General features: G+C 39.2%; 1 protein-coding gene across 6 annotated transcripts in view; it reads left to right on the forward strand.

Moving 5' to 3' along the window:
- The window catches only part of SIM1 (SIM bHLH transcription factor 1), a 101,389-nt gene that overhangs the window by 46,506 nt on the left and 32,707 nt on the right, over positions 1-22,176 (forward strand). For all 6 annotated transcript variants that reach the window (XM_019643635.1, XM_019643634.1, XM_019643630.1 and 3 more), the window contains one exon: positions 241-388. In XM_019643635.1, the coding sequence (XP_019499180.1) occupies positions 241-388 (148 nt within the window). The remainder of the gene's footprint in view (positions 1-240; positions 389-22,176) is intronic.

The following is a 22,176-nucleotide window of genomic DNA, read 5'->3' on the forward strand; positions in this document are numbered from 1 at the left end:
GGGGAGGGTCCTCCAACTTAAAGTGTTCCCCCTTTTGCTAATCCTGAGAGACTGAGGACTCCATGCAAATTAACAGGACAAGCAATTCGTTTATGAAGGTGCGTGTTGTCTCTGCCTCCTACCTGGGCGAGATTTAATTAGGGCCCACAGGGGACCTGCACTCGCACCGCCAGGGGTTACACTTGGCGCCGATCAGGAGCGGGCTCGTTCACCACCAGCTGCCTTCTGTGTCTCCATCAGTGCTGGTGAAAGGGCAGGTGACCACCAAGTACTACAGGTTCCTGGCGAAGCACGGCGGCTGGGTATGGGTGCAGAGCTATGCGACCATCGTGCACAACAGCCGCTCGTCCAGGCCACACTGTATCGTCAGTGTCAACTATGTTCTCACGTGAGTGCAAGTCTGGGACCCCTTTGCCCACACCAGGCGACCCTGGTTTCCACGAGGGTGCAGGTGGTGGGCATCGCCGGCTTAAGCGAGGCAGGGATCCAATCGGCTTTGACTCCGAGAGCTGCCTGCGTTGGGCAGCGGCAGCTTGAGTACTTTCATCTTTATGAAGAGGTTTCCTTCGTTATAGTCTAGAGAAAGATTTAGGACTTTTTCCATCCACAGTCCATATTTACTTTCTACTCTCTCTCTCTTAACCTTTTAAGCGAACTCTGCATTAAATAAAACTTAATGCGGCATAAAGAAAAAAAGAGAGAGAGAAAGGAAAGGGTCCGACGTACGGAGCCATTTATGGATAACAAACAGGACATCTGTTTCACTTTTTCAAATCTGGGTTTGAAGTTCTTAATTTTAAACAGAGTCTCCAATCAAAGTTAAGAGTTCTGAGAGAGTGATTTTTCTCTTGAACCACAAAGGAGGTTTTAGTGACCAAGAGGGTCTGACTTTAACCTCCAGAAAGCAAACGGACCCAAGCTAGTGCTGCAAGTTTGGGCCTGCGCCCGGGCCCCGCACGCGTCGTTTGACAGCATCCCTGGGTAAGCAGCCGGCCTCGGCCTCGCTGTGCGAGCTGCGGATGCAGCTGGCTAGGAGGCCAAGGCAAGCCGCATTTGAGCCGTATTCTTTCTAGAAACAATAATCGTGTGGCCCTGAGGCTGATCACGTGGCCTCGCGTGCGGCTTGTGAAGAAAGCACGTTCTGTATAATGTTTGTGAAAGTCAAAAGGTTGAAGCCTTTATGAAGAACCCTTTTGTGTACGCAGTTGCCATTTTTTTTTTGGTTTTCTTTTTGTTGAGGTTGAAATTCTTGTGATTTTAGAGCACCTCAGGAGTTATTTACGTTGGAAGAGTTGACACACTAGGTACTTAGTAGAAATGCTATTTTGACGTTAGGAAGCTGGCTAAGGGGTGCTTTTTGGAATCAGCCTATACTATCAGTGATGAGGACTGGATTCATTCCATGTTCTTTTAAAATGCCAAATTAAAAATGTAGTAGTTGGAAATATTATGCTTGGCAATGAGACTGTTTACTTTATGCCCTGTTTAATAGGAAATTTAATTCAATAGACTTGGAGAATGAATTTAGTTTAGATAAGAATTCAGTACTCAAGAATAATAGCTGGTTATGGGGAAGAATCGTTTTATTTATTTATTTTTTTCATTTTAGTAAACAGTGTTAAAATAAATACTATCAGGTTTTTGTAATACCACAAAGGCTTTGGATTTTAATACAGAGCAGGAAACAGTAATATTTTGGGTATCATGAAAAAGCCATCTATTTTATGAATGCAGTTTTTCATATTATTAAAATAAACACAAGAGAAAATGACAAATCCTAATTCATAAATAAGCCACTTTGTGAAGCATAAGTATTAAAGAGTGAAAAATGATGTCTGCTTACCATGGAAAGGAAATGGACATTCTTTAAGACGGTGCTTTATATGTCTGAGACATCACAAGCATTATACATACACTCTGTTCTCTGGTGGGTGCCTGTGGTTAGTAATCATTTTTTATCAAACAGCAGGGTCTATAGTCACACAGACCCATATAAATGATCAGAATGCAAGTTAGACCTCCCAATGGGTAAACTTAATTTATGTTTGGAATCATTTTGAAATATTCTGTTTTGTTTTCCAGTGGATAAGTGTATTTTCTTTCTTCTGTTGACTCTGTCATTCTTCACTTTACACACTTCTTCAGGGCTGCAGGATTAGGCTACCAAGTTTACATCAGATTAAAAAGATGTAATGAGGATAAATGATTTACAGAAGGAAAAATAACATGGCACACATTTTTTCTGAATGTTTTATACCTCTAAATGAAAATAGAAATAAGCACAGACGCACACAAGATGAAAAGCTGAAATTGATTACCCTTTTATGAGGCTCAGCTCCAATTCTTTGTATAAAAATTCTTAGGACAATTTTTATAGCTGCAAATGTGGAAACTGCCTTAGATAAAATGTCATCAAGTGGCTCTGTGTGTGTTGACAGGGTTTTCATAATGAACAGGTTGCAGTTTGTTTGATGTGTATATCACACATCTGGCTGGAAGTTACTAATTTACATTGTCTTAGCAAATTAAATAGATGGCTATTGATTCTCTATGGTAGCAGTGAACTACCACATACATTTGTTTTCAGGGTTCTCTATGAAGCCTGAGAATAAGTGAATTCTTTCCAAATACACCACCTCAAACAATATACTTAAAAACCACAAGCGCACCCCTCCCCCATAATTTGACAGGCCAGATGTTTTCCAAATTTAGACATTTTAATAGCATACATTTTGAAGGGATTTTCATGTCATGAAAGTAGAGAGAATTTTAACTAAGCATTCATCAAATAAAGGTGTGACATTTTGGTGGAAGCTGCAGAAGCTTATTTTTCTAATTTCTTGATGGTAAATTTATTATTGAAGTTAAAATATGCCTAGAAAAATTAGTCATTATTATCTAACAAAAGCAATGATGAATAAAACTTTTCAGTAACCTTGTTTTAATCAGCAACTGCAACAGCAAATAGGAATTTTAGAAGTAGGTGGTGTATGCCCTGGTGCTTTAATGGCTTTTGTATGATCTTAATACAAATATTGTTGTTCTGAAATACTGGAGAGGAGAGTGAGAAGACACTATGATTAAAATTTTAAAACTCTCTTAGTTTTTCTCTGGGCCCTTCAGGTTCCCTAAAGCTTCTATAGCTCTTCAGTAAAACTAAAAAAACAAAAACAAAAACAAAAAACAACAAAAAACCCCACAAAAAACAAAAAACAAACAAACAGAAATCAATAAGCAACTACTTCCCCAAACCCATTAGAAACCCCAAACAAAAAACCTGACCAGTTCATGATTTTCTATAAGACACACATGCCCTGTTAGGTTTGTGTGTCACATTAAAAAAGAAAACCTTTCTTACAAATTGCAAAATCTTTCTTACAGGCTTTGAAGTAAGTATTAAGTATGACAGGCACTGCTCCCTGATTATTTTCAAGAGGATATAGAATGGAGCTAGTGTCTAGTAACAGTGAATGTTGGGGAACATCTAGAAAAGTATGGAGGGGAAAAGGAAAGCCTAATTTGTAAAACCTAAGTAACTTTCAAAAATTCATATTTCCTTGAATTTTTTAAAATTAGTGGTATTAATTACTAATAGCCATTTCAGACAGAAAACATTACTTAAGTGAAGAAAATTGAAAATGTGGAATACCCAATAAACTACAAAAGGTAATTTCTAGAAAAGTGAAGAGTTTTGATTCTCTTTTAGTTTGTAAACTTTATATATTTTAAAAATAAAACTTTAAAAAATCTCCTCTGAGGATAAACCAATGAGGTGCAAAAATTCAATTTTAAAGTATTTTAAAACATAAATTTTTCAAACATACAAAAAGTTGAAACAATAATATAATGAATATCCATACACACATCATCTGTAATATAAGCCATATTTGCTTTTATGTATCAAAAATTTCTCTATGTGTTTCTATTTGTATGCACATTTTTCTCCATGCTGAATCATTGCAAAGTAAACTACAGATATTATACTTCATCCTTAAATAAAATTTTCCTACACAGTCACTGTACCATTTGTGATGGCATATTTAAAAAGTTCAAAATTACTGTATGTAGAAGGCTGAAAAAATATACATGAGAGCTAGTTTATTGATAAAATTAAAAACAACGTGCTACTGAAATTCACCAAGTACTCCCTGATGTATGATCTCAGGCTGATTGATAGAAGATGTTTTGAGAGGGGACTTCTATAGGCTATAGTTGTAAATGTTAGTGTATTTTAAACTAGAGTTCTCTAATGAAACTTGCAAGCTAATACAATTCTGATATTTTGCCTGGAAAGTAAAAGAAAGAGAGAGAAGTTTTCAAGAGTGATTTGGTTATTTTGGAACCAGACAGATTTAATATCTTCAACCATTTTTTGCTGCTAAAGAAGGCTTTTCTGCTTGTTTATTTCCTAAGTTTAGGAGGGACCACCACCATTCTAGTGGAAAACCTCATATACTATTTTAGAGTGATTCACTGAACACATAGAAAGAAGTACTTTTCTGTGTTAAAATTTCTATTTCAGTGTTGCAAAAAGCCAACTAGAGATAATTTATATTAGTGGTCCACATGACTCTTGCCATCTACTAAATAACCCTTTTGAATTTATAGAAAATCCAAATGCCAAAGGAGACATATTTACTTCATGTAAAAGGAGAAAACAGGGTCTCTACATTTTAAGTATTTCAGGTCCCATAATTTTTGTTGTTCTTTGTGCGAAACCATTATAGTTCTCACAATTAAAAGGGTATTAACATATTCTATGAATGTAAAACTTTACATATCCTCCTATAAAGCAGCAAACATTAAAATATGCTCGTATTAATTTGCTCTTTCAAGTAAAATAATACTGAGTTAATTTTGGCATTTACGTTTTTTTTAAATTAAAGGCCCAGTGATGTTATAGTTACTGCTACTAGGACATTTTAGAAAATCCTTTTTAAAAACTTGACCAATAATATGTATAGTTATAGAAACACATTTTCTTTTCCTGGTTAGCAAAACCACTCTTTTATATTATAAATAATGTCAAATGAAGCACCTTTTGACTTAAGCTACAGCAAATATAAAATAATTTACTCTCATGCCTTAAGTCTATGGAGTGCTTGTTGCATAGATTTTTTTTTTTTTTAGCTGAGCCATCCTGCCACCTGTTGGCAGCTCAGCGGCTGCTCAGCTCTGGCTGGACTCGAACCACTGTTGCTCAGAGCTCAAACTCTTGAGCGAGCTCTTAACCAACTGAGCCACTCGGCTGGCCCTGCATAGATTTTTTGATCATTAAAACTAATAATCATGTTTCACCTAAGTCCACATATACTTCTGTAAGAGCATGACTTGTAATAAAGGGTTAACAAAAAAAAAATCGTGCGCTAATGTGTACCCATTTGATCCTTAATTGTGTTTTATCTTTATTATGATAATATTGAACATCAAAGCCCCAGTTGTCTTTTTCAAATGATTTTTTGTGTAACTGAATCATTATAGAAAAAAATTGAGGACACATTTGTATTAATAGTAATTTATAGCAACCAAAACTATTAATAGTAATTGTAATTTTATAACTACCAAACACTTTATTAAAAGAAAGAACTGGGAGTTTTATTAAAAGAAAGAACTGGGAGTTTTAGTCTGTTTTACAAGACATAATACTAGTAGTTGTTTAAATAATCTTATCTTTCATACACTTTTCACTTATTGTATTTTTTAAAAAAATGAACTATATTTAGTTTTGAATTCTTTATTTATGCTCAAACTTTTATGTTTTTATTTTTGTACCTATGCCAACTGACTTTTCTTTCAAAGTGCTGTCAGATTTGTTGCCTAATTAGCTCCTTTGACAACTCTGTGAGATGGCTGGGGCAGGGATCACACGCCCCATTTTCTAGGTGAGGAAACTGAGGTCAGATATGCTGAGTAAGTGGTGAAGTCAGAATCAAAGCCTGGGGAACCAACTCTGTATGGGGAGAGTCTCTGTACAAGGGGTGGGAGTCAGGGGTGGCTGTAGGGGAGAAAATATCTGGGAGAGAGAGATGGACTTAAATGACTAAAGCCTGTAGTATTCAGCCCACCCACCTCCTGGATAGGCTTTCATCTGATCTCATAATGGAAGATTAAAAAGCTGCCGCTGTGTGTCTGCTTCACAAGTATGTACAGATATTGACAATTTAGAGGTTTAAATTTAGCAGTGCTATCTTCTCAGTGATATTCAATTAAGGATAGATCTTCCCCCCCCCCTTATGTCCCACGAAGGACATTTTCTTTTTGTAAGAAAAAAATGAGGCCTGCAAACATTTTAGTTTTTTTCCTGAATTGTTTTCCTTTCGATTACACAGCTATATTATTGCTATTCTAATTATTTCATTTCTGCAACCAGAGTTAATATTTTATGTTCTTGTTAAACAAATGTCAGCTGGCAAGCCATGCTATCCTTTTTATTAGATGAGTCACGAGTTACCTCCTGTGGCAGTGGGGTTATTTCTTAGGTAGTGTGTGTGTCGGTGTTATTGAGTGGGGATACAGAATTAGCCCTTTTCTGTTTGCAATGGAGAATAGCAGGAAAGGTTGTCCCCTGAGGACTCCATTCAGGGTCTGGCGAGAGAGAGCTTCCCCACATACTCTGGGCAGGTATGTCATCCTCCGGCCCCTTGGCAATGCTGCTGCCCAGCTGCTTCCCCCTCCCCAGGCCTCTCTGGCCGCCACCCCTCCTCGTTGTTTCCGGGACCTGGAGGGCACTGACTCATAGGGCCTCCTCTTTAGTTCCCGGGTGGAGCCACTTGGTGTGTGCGAAGTGACCAGCCTGATGGCTCCTCTCCGGCTTTCTCTGAGCACAGCTGTTGGGAGGGGAAAAGGTTCTGATCTTTGAGTCACGTGGATCATCATTACCTTATTTGAAGGCAGGGATCCGTACATTATTGTGATTGGATGGACAAATTCAAATGAGGCTTTCCTTAGACTTCTGAAAAGCATGTTTTGACTTCTGATTTAGTCTGTTCATGTGGCTAACACTTTTATATTTGGTACAAGGTGTGTGTGTGTGTGTGTGTGTGTGTGTGTGTGTGTGTGGTGGATTATATATATTTTGATAATTTAGTAAAAGGCTGCTACTACTTTCCCCTTGTTCAGTGCTTTATTCTGTGTTCTCTGTTCTCATTGGCTTGTGACATCAATCCAGATGAGCAGGTGGTGAAAGAGAATTCGCCTGGGTTGAATTGCTGGTATCTGTGTTGAAGCCGTCATGAAGGAAGAATTGGTTGGAGTTTAGATGCAACCTGGAAATACCTGAGTGCTTATTAATGGAGGAATTTAACATGCTGCCTTGTCTGAAGGAGTAATTTCTCACTACTTCCTTTCCCCAGGCTCAGGCATCCCAGGGTCCAGGGAGGTGGCAGGGGAGAGCGGTGGTCCATGGTGACAGCAGGGCTGAGGGGGACTAGAAGGAAACTTACTTTTGTGGGATATTGACAATGTTTGGGGTCTGGCTGAGTTTAAGCCATCTGTTTACCATCTGTGACTTTACTCTGGGAAGTTATATTGCAGTAGGATCGTGATTTTGTCTTTATAAAAACCCACGGCATCATTTGAAGAAGCCTGCAAGGGAAAGGCATGGGCTTTGGTGTCAGGCAGCTCTGAGTTTGAATATTCTTTGCTGCATAATAGCTGTGAGACTTTGAGCACAGTTCTACTCCTTTGGCCCTTTGTTTTCCCATCTGTGAAATAGGGACTTTTGTGTCCAACTTTTAAGGATCGATGGGGATTAAATGAGATAATATATATATATTGGGCTGTCGGAAAAGTCATGACATATTTTTTCTGTTTTTTGTTGCAAAAATGTCATGACTTTTCTGACAACCCAATCTATCACAGTGCCTAACAGAAAGAAAATATTCAAAATTCTTAACTATTGTTCTTAGCGCTCTCCAATTATGTGGTATCAACTGAAATACTTTGGAAGGGGATGAATATTTCCCTCTTTAACTTGAATTTCTAAATCCTCAAATCCACAAATTTAAATGTTTATTTTCTGTCTCTTCCCCTGTTTCTCAACACACACGCCTCTGAGCATCGTGCGCTTTGTATCCACGTGGTGGTTTCTACAGTTGGGTTAAGCTCACCCTGTTTTTTACTGCTATCATTGTATACTTCAAAACGAGCTGAGATTTCTGCTTACACAATGAAGCCAGCATTTACCACGTGCCTTATTTTGTCAGGCAAGATGGAGGCCCTTTACCTGGTGGAATGGTGCTTTATAGGGAAAAAGAATGTTCTAAGAAACTAAGCTTTTATCAGATTTCCAAGGTTAATTTCATTGGAATCAGTGTTCTGTCAACTTTACCAATGTCAGAAATGACAATTTAAAGTGAATGAACATGCAACACAGGCATTTTTGATGGTGTTCAGTGAAGCCTGTGTGTATTCCCCATTACTCTATGTGGACTGGGTATGGTTATATTACGAGAGTCTCACAAAATATAGCAGATTGCAACGATTTATTACATGAGTACATGAAGCAGAAAGCTTGGCATCTCAAGTAGTTTACAATTTTGTTGGCAAGATAGAAGCGTTCCATTTAAATATTTAAGAACTCAGATTAGCACAGTTTAAAATGATATGGTACACTGGCACTGTTTACCCAGGGTACAGAGCTCAAAGGAGCTTGACATGAGGGTGGAGCTATCAGGGAAGTACATAGAATTTTATGGGTTGGAAGCAGAGGTAGGGTCTTTTGAGGTGGAATGGGGACTTACACATATTTGTCCCATTGTTCTTTTTCCATAAGTATTCCTTGAAACACAATTGGTATCACTTTTCAAATTAGATTCAACACTGTTTTTCTCACGGCTCTTGTCTAAGCTGGGTTTTCCTTCCTTCTTTACCTTCAGTTTTTTTTGTTGGAACTGAGGATGTTCCATCAGGATTGGAAATCACTTTCCCTAGGGCTGTTAACTTTCCTAAATTAATACTGATAGATCTTCAACATGTTCACCGGCTTTAAGAATACACATGTTTTTTAGCATCTAGGCATAGAACACAGTTTTTAAAGTTCTAAGGGGTGTCAGTATTCTGAACTACATGTAAAAATCTTATTGAAATGAACACAGAGTGATACTTCGTGTATAATTGTTGTGTTTTAAAACTTATTTGCGGAAAGCAAATGTGAGGCATACAGAAAGACGATGAGCACTGGCGGATGGAAGAGAGGGAGGTGCAAGGTACCTAAACAGCTGGCTCCAGGTTTGCAGGAACAGGAAGCCTCCCCATGCTGTGCTTGACATCATAATCCTCCTGTTCTTAGAATATGATGCAGCCGAGGCTTCTTAGTGAGGTGTTTCAAACCCTGATAAACATAGGGATATATTACAAAGTATTTGAAAAATGTATTATGAAATGAGATCTCACTACATTTTATATGCAATGTACATGTTAGTTAAGAGCTTGGGCTCTGGGTCTATTGCCTGTTCAAATCCTATTGTTGTCACTCACTGGCTCTGTGGCTGTGGGCAAATTGTTCAACTTCACTGTCTCTCTGTTTTTTTTGTTTGTTTTAATCTGTGAAATGTAGGTAATATCCACCTCGTAAAGTCACTGTGAACATGAAATGAGATCGTGTGGGAGGTTCTTGGCACTGTGCCTAACACCAAGTAACACTGAGTAAACGTGAATTATTAGGATGGTTATTTCAGTGAAATGCAATAAAATAATTTTTGTCCTGTCAATAAACACAAAATCGATGTCTGCGAGTCTGCGCTGAAGGAGGGAGTGTGTGAGTCTTAGGAAGGCAGAGGGCTGCCCAGAAATGAGAAATCAGCAATGATCCTGCTACATTGGGAAAGACTTATTAGATCCTTCTTTAGCTGGTTAGGACTAGTAGGTTTTTAGGCATTCATAAATGATTTATTGAGCACCTATCATGTGTTAGGCACTGTGCCAAGTTCTGGGGACATCACAACGAATAAGACAGGATCTGCAGGAAGAAGAAATAAGCACAAATCTAAGCTGTATCTTAGCTTGATTTCCCTGTAGGCTTGCTCAAGACTAAGATTCCTTCCTGGAGGGAAGCACCTCCACCCACAGTTAGAAGAGAGCCCAAAGTGGCTTGGCACTGCTTGGGTGACCCCTTGGGGAATAAGCCTGCAGGTGTGTTCAGACTCCCCTCTTGTTAAATGGTGGGATGGGGGGTGGTGTCNNGTGTGTGTGTGTGTGTGTGTGTGTGTGTGTGTGTGTGTGTGTGTGGTGTGTTGAGGGAGACTATGATTGGCAGCAAAGTGACTGGTGACTGACTGCAGGCAAAGGAGTCCAGCTTTAACTTACAGGGACAACATTGTCCAGGGCACGTCCTGTGGCTCTCATTACCTCAGCCAGAGAGAGCACAGTGTTTGAGGGATGGTGAGGTGATTTTCTTTTTTTTTTTTTTTGAATGGGATTTTTAAATATTCTGGAGGTTGACTTCTATTAGGATTATGAATCTCAGCAAATTTTTAAATTGAAGAATCACCCTAGATTCAAAATAGTTTTGCAAACATTACATTTTAAAAAATGTTTCTAACTATATCAGGTTTTTCCTTTCTTTTTCTTTTTTTGGTAACTTTTCTTTTGTAAGGGGCAATGCTCAGGCATTGCTGCGCTGCCTTGGAGAGCCTGGAAGATGACTGTCAGCTCCAAACCGAAGGAGGGATGGGAAGATGCTCTGTTTGTTGCTATACTTAGAAAGGTTGGGGAGTAAAAGGACTCACATTTGACGGCCTGTTACTTTGTGCCAGCAGCTTAGAGAGGCCAAGAGGCTTAGCCAATATAACACAGCTAATGAGTAGGCATACCAACCCAGAGCCAGGACTCCAGTGCCTGGCCGATTTTCTCTTTGGCACACTGTCTTTAAGCTGGTAACATTGTACTAGAGTGAACCGTATGAACTTGCCATTTCTGTGTATTAAAATAGTCCAGTATTGGTACAATCATATGATTGCACCAAATATTTATCAAGTAATGTGACATTTTGCAGAGATTTTGCAAAGGTCTGTAGATAGTTTATTTGCTCTCTTGTTCAATATGGGTCTCCACAAAGTGACTTGTTTGCTTCACAGTTTGGGTGTACTTGGAACCTAGTCAGCTGCCATGTAATATGCTCACCCTCAAGTCCTGACCCTACCTTCCCTTTTCCGTTTTGATCATTAGTGCTTACGACATTTTCACAAAACAGCAATTGGTAAGCCTCACGCATAGAGCATTATTTTACTTAGAACATCTAATATTTTACTAGGATTCAAACGGGAGCTGCTGTCTTGACTAGAAGGATATTGCCCCTTTGATTGATTGCTAAATGGATAGAGCCCGTGAAAGGGTCTTTTTTTTCCCCCAGGGATTTCTTGTTCAAACAGAATTTGTTGTATCCACATCAGTAAAGCCGTGCTAATATGGGCTGCTGGCCAGATTGTGGAAATAGCCTCATTATATTGAACTGGATGTCATAATGGTACCCATTAAGGTGGGATTCTCCCTGTGTTTGTACTTTTGAAACCCAAGTCCCTTGCCACTTTTTACATCTCTCAGAGAATAGCAACACTCTCTGGTCATGCAGCCTGAGAACGTGCTGTCTCTTGCCTCCTCCTACTGAAAACCATTACGAAAATAGGATCCTTGGCTCTGAGCATTTCCAGCGGTGTGTGGCTTGTTGCTGCTCTTCAGCCGTTCACTTTACACTTTGTGCTTGTAATGACCGTAATATGTTGTGGTGGCTGAAGGTAAGAACCCATGAGATTTACTTTTAACAGTCCCATTAATTGATATTGGTGTCCAAATATACGACAGGAAAAGAACAGCTTTTTTTTTTCTTTCCCCCCAGAAGGGACCAAATGCACCACAAGGCTTTTCATTTTCATTTTTAGAAGTTGTTAAGAGACTAATAGTATTGGAGGTCACAGCATTTCTATTAACTGTTGAAATCTTACTATAGTCCTGGTGAAGAGAAGCATTTGTTATGCTAGATTTGGGTGATGGACCCCTGCAGGGTCCCAGCTCAGGAATGCTGGAAGGCTGAAGCCCACAAGGAGGGTATCGGTTTTATTTCTCTAATTAGAGCAGTTAAAGAAATAGCAAAGTGCAGAGTAGCATTTTATTGTGAGGGCTAATTGAAAACCAGGGGAAAATAGAGACGCTCAATGGCATTTTACATGATAAGACCTTTTCTATCTGCGGCTCTTCTCGGTCAGCTCAATAGACTTTCATTATAAACCAATTTCTGTCATCAGAATCAGCTTAACTTCTGTTGCTGTAATTAAGAGGATGGTAAAAAATGTTGCAGAGTATAGTCCTTTCTATGGCCAATGGGGATGCTTCTTGCAGTCATTCAGCAAGTATTTCCCCAGTGTCTACTCTGTACCAGGCTGTGTGGTAGGGCTATTGTGTGACCAAGACAGACAAGGTCCCTACTCTCATGGAGCATACATTTTAGTGGGAAGAAACAGGTAGTACTTATAAACAAATCAATATGTTGTATAATATTAAGAAATTAAAGGGGGAAAAAAAGCAGCACTATGAGATAGGAATGGTCAAGGAAGGCCTCTGTGAGGACGCCTGAATGAAGGCAGGGAGGCAGCCATATTGAGACTTGCAGGGAGAGCATTTCCGGCAGAAGGAAGCAAGTGCAAAGGCCCTGAGGTGGAAACCAGGTTGGCAAGTTGATGAACAAAGACAGTCACTGTGGCTGGAGTAGAGAAAGGCAGGGGAAGAATGGAAGGTGATGATGCTAGGATAGGTGACTCAGATCATGCTGGGTCTTGAAGGCTTTGGGAAGCCATTGGAGAGCTCTGATCAAAGGCATGGCATAGCTTTGCCTTTCATGGCTAATTTAAGCTATGAAAAGGTCATTCTGGCTGGTGTGGAGAATAGGCTTTGGAGAGGGTGGAGGGTAGAGGCAGAGAGACCAGTTGGGAAATGATTATAATTGCTTAGGTGAGGGAAGATAATGGCTTGAAAGAGGGATGTAGTGAAAGGCCAGATAGATTTGTATAGGGGCAGCAATTAGGGATATGTGTGGGCATGTTGAGTTTGAGATGCCTGTCATTCATTCAAGTGGAAGTGTCAGGTAGATGGTTGGATCTAGGTGTCTATGGAGTGGGGAGGTCTGGGCTGGAGACTTATGGAATTTAAAGTCATTGGCTTATAGAATTTAAAGCCTGCCAAGTGGATGAGATCTCTAGAGAGTGGGTCAGAAGAGAGAAGCAGCCTGAAGACCAAGCCCTGTGGCTCTCCAGTGTTATGGGGTCTGCAGAACAGGAGGTGCCCAAAAGGAGGCTGAGAGGAAGCAAGCAGTAGGGGATGAGAACTGGGGTAGTTTGGTGAAAGGTGAGCAGCGAGGTCAGGTGGAGGGGTGGGGGTAGGAGGGAGTGTGAATTTTGTCTTTGGAATGTTCTCTCTCATTAATGGTTTTCCATCTTCTCTATGGTATCCTTTCACCTAATTCCTTTAGTTTCTGTCATCCTAGATAACTAATCTAGTTCTCAACATTAGCTGACAACATTAGTTGACAACATTAGCAGCACAAGAGGTGGAGGGGCTCTTAAAAATGCAAACTGTGGGTCAGCCAAGTGGCTCAGTTGGCTAAGAGTTGGCTTAAGAGTGCAAGCTCTGAGCAACAGGGCCACCGGTTCGATTTCCACATGGGCCAGTGATGCTGTGCCCGAGTTGAGCTGCGGCTGAGCTGCCAATGGCTCAGCTGGTGAGAGCATGTGCTCCTAACAACAAGACTGCCTGTTTGATGGTGGGCTATGCCCCCCCCGCAACTAAGACTGAACTCGGCACCTTGAGCTGAACTGCCACCTGGATGGCTCAGTGGATAGAGCATGCACTCTTAACAACAAGGCTGCTAGTTCGACTCCCACGTGGGATGGTGGCTATGCCCACCCACAACTAAGATTGAACACAGCACCTTGAGCTTAGAGGCCACAAGCTGCCAATGGGCAGCCAGATGGCAACTGGTGCCCTCCACAACTAAGATTGAAGAACAACAACTTGGCTGGTCCTCCTCCTCAATTTTCCAACACTGTTCCCCTCCCCCAAGTCCCCAATTGAAAAAAGAAAAATGCAAACTGTGGGTTCCACCCTAGACCTGCAAATGAGAAACTCTACGGGGTGGAGACCAGCAAGCTGTGTTTTAATAAATGTTTCAAGTGTTTCTGATGCAAGATGAAATTTGAGAACCACTGCTCTAAGGAAAAGGGCTTATAAGCTAAGTAAATGAAAGATAATAGATGAGGCTTACTCTATTATCCCTTTCTGAGCCATCTGTCCAAAGCCAAAGAAATAAGTGTCTAAGAGTAGATTTTAAGTATCAGTCAGTAGACCATTAGTGAGACATCTTCATGGGGGCCAGGAAAGCTCCAGTCCTACTAATCATAAAAGCAGGCAGCTGCCTATTCTATCTTTAGTAATGGATTTCTATTGGTAACTATATTTTGTATAGAATTATATAAGCTCTCTGACTTCAAATATAGAGACAACAAAAATTTTGACATTTTAGTGGGCAATCTAAAATCTCTAGCAACAATTCAGGACTTATTTTGGTTAAACACAGCATATCTACCAGGCAATTTTAAATAGTGTCTGAATACTGAGGTGCATAATAATAATGGCAGAACACTTGTTGAATTGTGAATTTTTGTTCATAAAATACACCTCAAATTTATATTAGCCATTTAAATAATAGAGTTTAATATATATTTAGTCAAGCATTCCAGTAGTAAGGGCTTAAGGAGATTAGAAATAAATGAATCCAATTAAAGAAAATGTCTGTGAGATTTGATATGTCAGAGGTATGAACTGTTTGCACAGCAACTGTAAAGAAACCATTAATTATCTAAAAGAGGTTTAATTAAGAATAAATGTTATAGAACATTTAAAAATATTCAAGTTAAACAAATGAAGATTTGTACATTTGAAAACATCACATCGTGCCGTCATTTTTGCTGCGTCTTTTCTTAGAGAGTTTAAAGTCTGAGGGTGTACTTTCCTATGATCTGCAGAAATGCCAGTGCCTTTGTGTTGTGCAGAAAAGTGCTGAGCTTCCAACAGTACATTGAAGTTTAGCCTTGTGGCCACCCCCTTCCTCCCTCCACGAGATCCTGGGGGGAACTTTGGGACCCTCTGGACTTGAGTATCCCAGTGTAGTAGGAAGGTTATTTCTTTATGATTACTGGTATCTTTTCTGTTCCTAGGGTTTGTGTGGAGTTGAAAATAGGAGCTGTGGTTCTTTCACCCTCTCTGCCAGAGGGTATTTTTAGGGTTTAGGAATCAGCTTTGTAGGGGTCTGAAGAACTAGCTAAGAAAGCTGTTTCTGTGTGAATACAACTTCAACCTCATATAAGGTGGTAGGTGGTGGGTCTCCCATAACTTATCAATCTTAGGAATTGGAAGAGCTCTTAAGGGAACATACATTTGAAAAACATCAGCTGAATAAATGATAACGAAGGCAAGGGGGATGAACTCCAAGGGTGGGAAGTGGGATAGAATAATGGAAGAAGCTGGAAAAGAGGGAGCCAGAATAACACTAGCCTTTTATTTTTTATTTGTTGAAAAATTTTAAAAGTAAGAAAAACTTGGTTGACATTAGCATCACATTTTGTTTCTTTATATTTGGCTCCCCACCTCCCCCAAAGTGAGCTGATTGTGGGAGAAGAGACTGACAGTTTTTAATTTATGCATTTGATGAAAGAGGCAGCACATTTTGTGTTTAATTTGTTCAGATCTAACCTATGAACACCAGCATTCACCTTCCCATCCCCTCCTCAAGAAAATAAGAAACAGAAAGGCCATAAGAGCAATAGAATTTGGAACTTAAACCTGGAGGATTCACAAATATGCCTAAAACTTTAGTAGCTAAATATAGAATGAATTTCCAAGTATAAAAACTGAAGTTCCCCAGAAAAACAAATGTGGTCCCAAAGTAAGGTTTACTCCATTTAAACAATGACAAATATGCCATATATAACTCACATGAAATTAAATTGTTGTAAGAAACTACTTGGCAAGTGTTTCTTTTCTTTCAATTATAAGTAATAATTTAAGTTATATTCTCCAAAGAAAGAAACATAAAGTCATATAGTTCACATGCAAGCCTTCAGAGACAGATAATTCTGTAAGGCAGAAAGGGTGGAAAATAGATCAGAAAGTAAGTGAAATGTGCAGGCATTGATTGAGCATATGTTCATTTGGACATTTAAAAATTAGAAATGGTGTGCCTGAGAAGGTGAATCTATGGGAAAGAAGTTTAGTAGTGCTTTATCTTTTGTAATTTAATATTATTCTCAAAGGAGAAACCCTGGAGATATAAAGCAAAGAAATTTGGGAACCATTTCAATATGATGTAAGAGTACCTGAAATTTGCCTCAATTAGTGTTTTTTTTTTAAAGGAAATATTTTTCTGATTATAAAAGTAATGCGTGTTTATGATAGAAAAAATTTAGATAGTGCGGAGAGGTATGAAGAAAACATACAGAACATCTTTAATCTATTTTCCAGATATCTACTGTTGCATTTTGGTTTTTGCCTCTCACTAGATTTACATGTATATACAGTATATGTTACATATACATGCATATACTATACATGCTAATCTAAAAGAGATAAATTTTTACTTTATCAGTAGCATTTTTTATGTCATCAGATTAAAAAAATAATAATTGTATAATGTTTTATCACATGGTTAAACCTTAAGTAATGCTTATTGGTTGTCTATTTTTATTTATAAATGCTTATTTGATAATATATAATTAAATATAAGAAATTATGCTGATAAACATCCTTGTATATAGACTTTTGATTCTTATCTCTGATTATTTTCATAATTCCTAGAAGTGGAATTACGGGATCTAATGCACGAATAGTCTTAAGACTCTTGATAAACACTTCCAGTTTACTCCCTTACCAGTAGTATGTAAGAATGCCCATTTATTTTACCTTATCTTCATTAGGATTTATTGTCATTAAAAAAAAATCTTTGCCAATTTTGAAAGGCAAAAATGACGATAGCTGCCTTAAATCAAGTAGGATATTACTAGTGACACTAAACCTTTAAAAAAATGTTTCTCAACAATTGGTGCATTGTTTATATCCTTTTCTTATTTTTGTATTGAGGAGATACTATATTTATTATCGATTTGTTGAAGTTATTTCTCTGGGGGTTTAAAGCACTATTCCTCCTTATTTCTTCAATAATTATTGTAGTTCCAAATAAATGGTTGAGAATGAAATTAATTTCGTATTCTGGTTTGCCTAAGTATCACATATGCCATGCCTGAATTATAACTTGATAACAAATAAAGGCATTTTATTAATATACATAACACTAGAACAGTAACATAATTTGTTCCTTTGATTTAGGAACTTACAGAATTTCAGAATGATCGCTGTAAATTATAATCTGGGAATTTGAAAACTCACATACATTTGCTTACTTTAGCAGGTATTTCTCTCATTTATTTAGAAAGAGTTGCCAGTTTTTTTAATTTTCTGTCATTTGGATTTGAGATGAATGAAAGTTTATTGCAATGAGAACTATTAAGTTAATCACTTGCAAGTATCTGTTCTCTGTAAGATATTGTGCTAGACAGCACATAGAGACTGTTATAAGAGATGGAATTTAGGAGGTTGTTGTCAGGATATGCCATTGACCACACTGACTGAACTAGAAGTGCCAAATGGGTAGGAGAGGCAGTGAGTGGTGTAGGATCTCAGCGGAAGGAGCAGGGAGAAGTCACTATAGCCCATGAGGGTAAGGAAACAAATTCAGATGCAGTGTGGCAGCAGGTCTATAGCTATATTTCAACTCGTGTCATGGGTTGATACAAAGGTATTGCACAGTCCCTGTTGTGATGATGGTTGACTTTGCCACCCTTACCGACACATTACAGTTTTTGACTTACTTTTTGGTTGTTATTGTTTGCACCCATGTTTTCCCTTCTTGAAATCACAATGTGATAGTAGGCTTTGTGCCTAAGCCATCTCTTTCCCTTGGGGTGCCATCTGCTCCATAGTGTGTTGGATGAAACGTACAAAATGGAGGAGAAAGATGTTTCTAGGCAGAGGCAATGTTTATGTAACACCAAAGACTTTTTGAGAATGACTAAAATTGCCAAACCAAATGGAGAAAACCACAAGGAACAAACACAAATCCACTTATTAGTATGAGACTGTTACATTTCCAAGGGTGCCTTAGCCTGATTTCCCAGCAGACCATCCTAGTCGGTAAGCCCCTCACAGTATGGAACCCTACTTATCAGCTCTCCCTGCTGGACTCCATGGGAGCCTGAAAATGAAACATCAAGTAGGCCTCTCTGATGTGGTGCTTTACCCAGTGGCCAGGCGGGAACTCTGCCAGAATATAAAGAAGGTCATGTACTTCGTGTAACAGTGACTCTAGAATCCAATTAAAAAGTTTAGTATAAGGCGCAGTCATTCCCACTTAATCCGATCACGGTTTAATGCAATCCTCTGCTTATTTCAGTCAGTGCCTTTGGAGCCAAATCAATTGTATGTCTTTGTTTCCACGTTTTCCGTGGTAATTTGATCACCTTCAGCTGTTTAAAAAAATAGCTCAGTTGGGAAATCTGGCAACGTCTTTTCAGAATCGCCACATAAGTCAACAAAGAAGCTCCAGAATGGGCCAGCTCCAAGACGGACGTGACAAGAAGCAAAAATTCACTTGTTTAAAATGGAAGCAGAATAGGGCGTGTTGGAGTTGAAGGGGGAAATTCTTGCAAAGAATCTTGAATGAACATGAACTGATTTAAAACACTGTTGCTTGTTTGTACACTCATTCCAACTCATGTGATGATTGTAAATATATTAGTGCTGCTGTTGGCATCATGGAGACCTGTCTCCCAGTTGAAATAGAGAAATATTAATACATTTATTTTTCAGAAACTGATAGTAACTTTTAGTTGTGAAGATACATCCTGTTTGCTTTACAAGGGTGTCACACTGAGCTTCCCATATGGCAAGGTGGCATTTACCTCGTGAGTGGATGTGGCATATTGCCTAAGGGAAGACTGAGAAGGCCAGTGATGCAAAAATTTTCTTTTCATTTTATTGGAATTTGAGTGATTCCAAATATGTGCATGACTATTATAAAGTTTAGAGTATACTCTGATGGTTAATTCTGCAAATTGAATGATTTCTGACTGTCCATAATGGAATAAGAGGATTACTTTGGTCTGTGCAAATATGGGTGAGATTGACAAGTGCATGTCCTCATGATTGCAAATTACCCATTTCACAGTGCTTTCAGAGCTGACATACCTGAGGAGATGTGCAGCTTTGGCACAATTAATTAAAGGGAGGAAAAAAAACCCCAAGTGGAAATTGGTATCAGTAGCTATTTTGAAAAAATATGCCAAATGGTATATGGCACAGTTCCTCTTTTGATGTACTGATCATGTTGGCAGAGCAACATGAGTTGCCCTTGAGAGGGTTACCTGTGGAGTCCCAAACAGGTCACTGTGGCACTTTTCAAGAAAGCTGCAGAAGTAGAGCAGGCTGCGCCCTTCCTTTATTAAAGTCAGCGAAGTCAAGTTCCTTCTCGTACTTGCTTTAGAGTCTAAATTCTGTGGGCCCAAGTACAGTAACACCTTGGTTTGCGAGCATAATTTGTTCCGGAAACCAACTACTCGTATTGCAAGACATCTATCGTTTACCACGTTAAAGGGTACTAGAAATGTTTGCTCATCTTGCAGAACACTCACAAACCACATGACTCGCAATCCAAGGTTTTACTGTCGTTTATTGTGTCCTGCTGCACAGGGAAGCATTGCATGGCTTTGCTATGCGTGCACCTAACTTTGAGGATGTGTGTGATCACAGATCGTGCCTCCCTGTAGGGAAGGGAGAGAGGTAGGGTCAGACTCTTCTTTGTGTCTGAGTTTGGAAGAGGAAAATGGAACTCATAATGTGATTCCCATCAGCAGCTAGCCCTTTAATCTATACAAACGAAATGCTCAATTTAATAGAATTCTAAAAATAAAACAAATGCTTTGTTCTTGGTGAATCCGCCATTCAGAGCTCCTCTTGGCAGCACATCAACCGTACTTGAAATGTCTTTAAGTGGGTATTTTTTTTTATTGTGCTTTTCATCCGAACACATCTTTTGAGCTGTTAGAGTTTAGAACAGGGAAACAGGAAGGCTGAACTCCTCTCAGAGAGTTGGGTCTGTGTTGCTCTATGGTCCCCATTTGCTGACTTAGCAATAGAGAACTTACCTTAATAAGTATTGGCCATACTGCAATAGAGTTTAGAGGCTAAAAAGTAACAGAGCAAATTAAAATGAGTTTGGAGTAGAAAGAAATACAGCATAAGGAAGTATTTGTAATGAAATGTATTACAATTACTACCAACAAAAAACTGTTGCACTGGGGAAATCAGGTGCCCAAAAGTGCCGAGTGTGGGAGTTAAGAAACAATAGTGACTATTTATTGAGCATTTACTATGTGCTAGGCACTGTGCTATGAGTTCTTCATATAATATTTCATCTAAACCTCACCACACCTCTATGAGTTATAAAGAGGAAATTGAAGTCTAGATGGGTCGTTATATAATAAGTGGCTCAAATCCTGATCTACCTGACATCATGGTCTTCTGGTAGATTTTGGTGAGTTCCTTTTTGTAATTTTTGATGTGCATGAAAACATTTAGTATTTTTATTAATGTATCAAAAGTTTTTCACTTTTTTTCATTTTTCAGTTAAACTTATTGGGGTGGCAATTTTGCATAAATCATATTTATTGGAGTTTTTATGTGAATATTTAGAATTTCAAATCATTTGTTGGTTTTAAAGTGTTACTTAAGCCTATTTATTTATTTATTTTTTAAGATTTTATTGGGGAATTGAGGAAGGGGAACAGTGTTGGGGAATTGGGGAAGGGGAATAGACAAGTTGTTGTCCTTTGATCTTAGCTGTGGAGGGCACAGCTAGCTCAGCTCCAAGTCCAGTCGCCATTGAGCCACTTGTGGGAAGCTCGTGGCCGCTCAACTCAAGGTGCCCTGTTCAGTCTTAGTTGAGGGTGGGCGTAGCCCACCATCCCATGCAGGAGTCAAACCGGAAACCTTGTTGCTAAGAGCACACGCTCTAATCACTGAGCCAGCTGGCTGCCTGTTGGCAGTTCAGGGAAGCTCAGCTCAAGGTGCCGTATCTTAGTTGCGGGTGGATGTAGCCCACCATCCCAATGCAGGAGTGGAACCAGCAACCTTGTTGTTAGGAGCACATGGTCTCACTTGCTGAACCATCCTGCCACCTGTTGGCAGCTCAGCTCAACTCAGCTTGGGCACGGCTCACTGGCCCATGTAGGAATCGAACCGGCTACCCTGTTGCTCAGAGCTCGTGCTCTTAACCAACTGAGCCACTCGGCTGGCCCCCTATTTAAACCTATTTAATTTGGAGTATTTCTATCATTGGAAGCTATACAAGAATTTTGGACATTTTTAATCGGTTGAGACACATATTTTGGGGGTCTGAAAGTGTGCAAGAGAAAAATGAATTCTTGTTTACTCTCTGCTTGCATCCATGAAGTCCCTGTGCTGAAATATTGCATGAATGAGTGTACACGACTAAATTAAGAAACTGTGGTACATTTACACAATGGAGTATTACTCAGCTATAAAGAAGAAAGAAACCTTATCATTTGCAATGATATGGATGGACCTAGAGAACATTATGCTAAGTGAAATAAGTCAGTCAGAGAAAGACAAATACCATATGATCTCAGTTAAAGAACTAAATAAATGAGTAATGTAAACAGAAATAGTCTCAGAGACACAGAGGAAAAACTGATGACTGCTAGATGGGGTGAGGGTGGGGATGAGGGAGAAGGGGAAGGGATGAGACAACATAAATTGGTAACTACAATATTGCCTCTGGGATAGAAAAGACAGTTTGGGGAATATAATCAATAATGTTGTAAATATTTTTTAGGGGGCCAGGTGGTCTCATGTCTTGTCAGGGAGACCACTTCATGGACGGTGTAGAGGCCTGACCACCACACTGTACATCTGAAGCTGCTGTTGAATAATATATGTCAACCATAATTTAATACATATATAGTCATGGGATGTGGAGTAGAGTGTGGGAATGGAGTGAATGGAATTGTAATAGATATGTATGATATTGAGGGTGGGAGGCCAGTGTATGGGGGGAGGGGG

The sequence above is a fragment of the Hipposideros armiger genome, unplaced genomic scaffold, assembly GCF_001890085.2.
Source record: "Hipposideros armiger isolate ML-2016 unplaced genomic scaffold, ASM189008v1 scaffold_81, whole genome shotgun sequence".
NCBI lineage: Eukaryota > Metazoa > Chordata > Mammalia > Chiroptera > Hipposideridae > Hipposideros > Hipposideros armiger.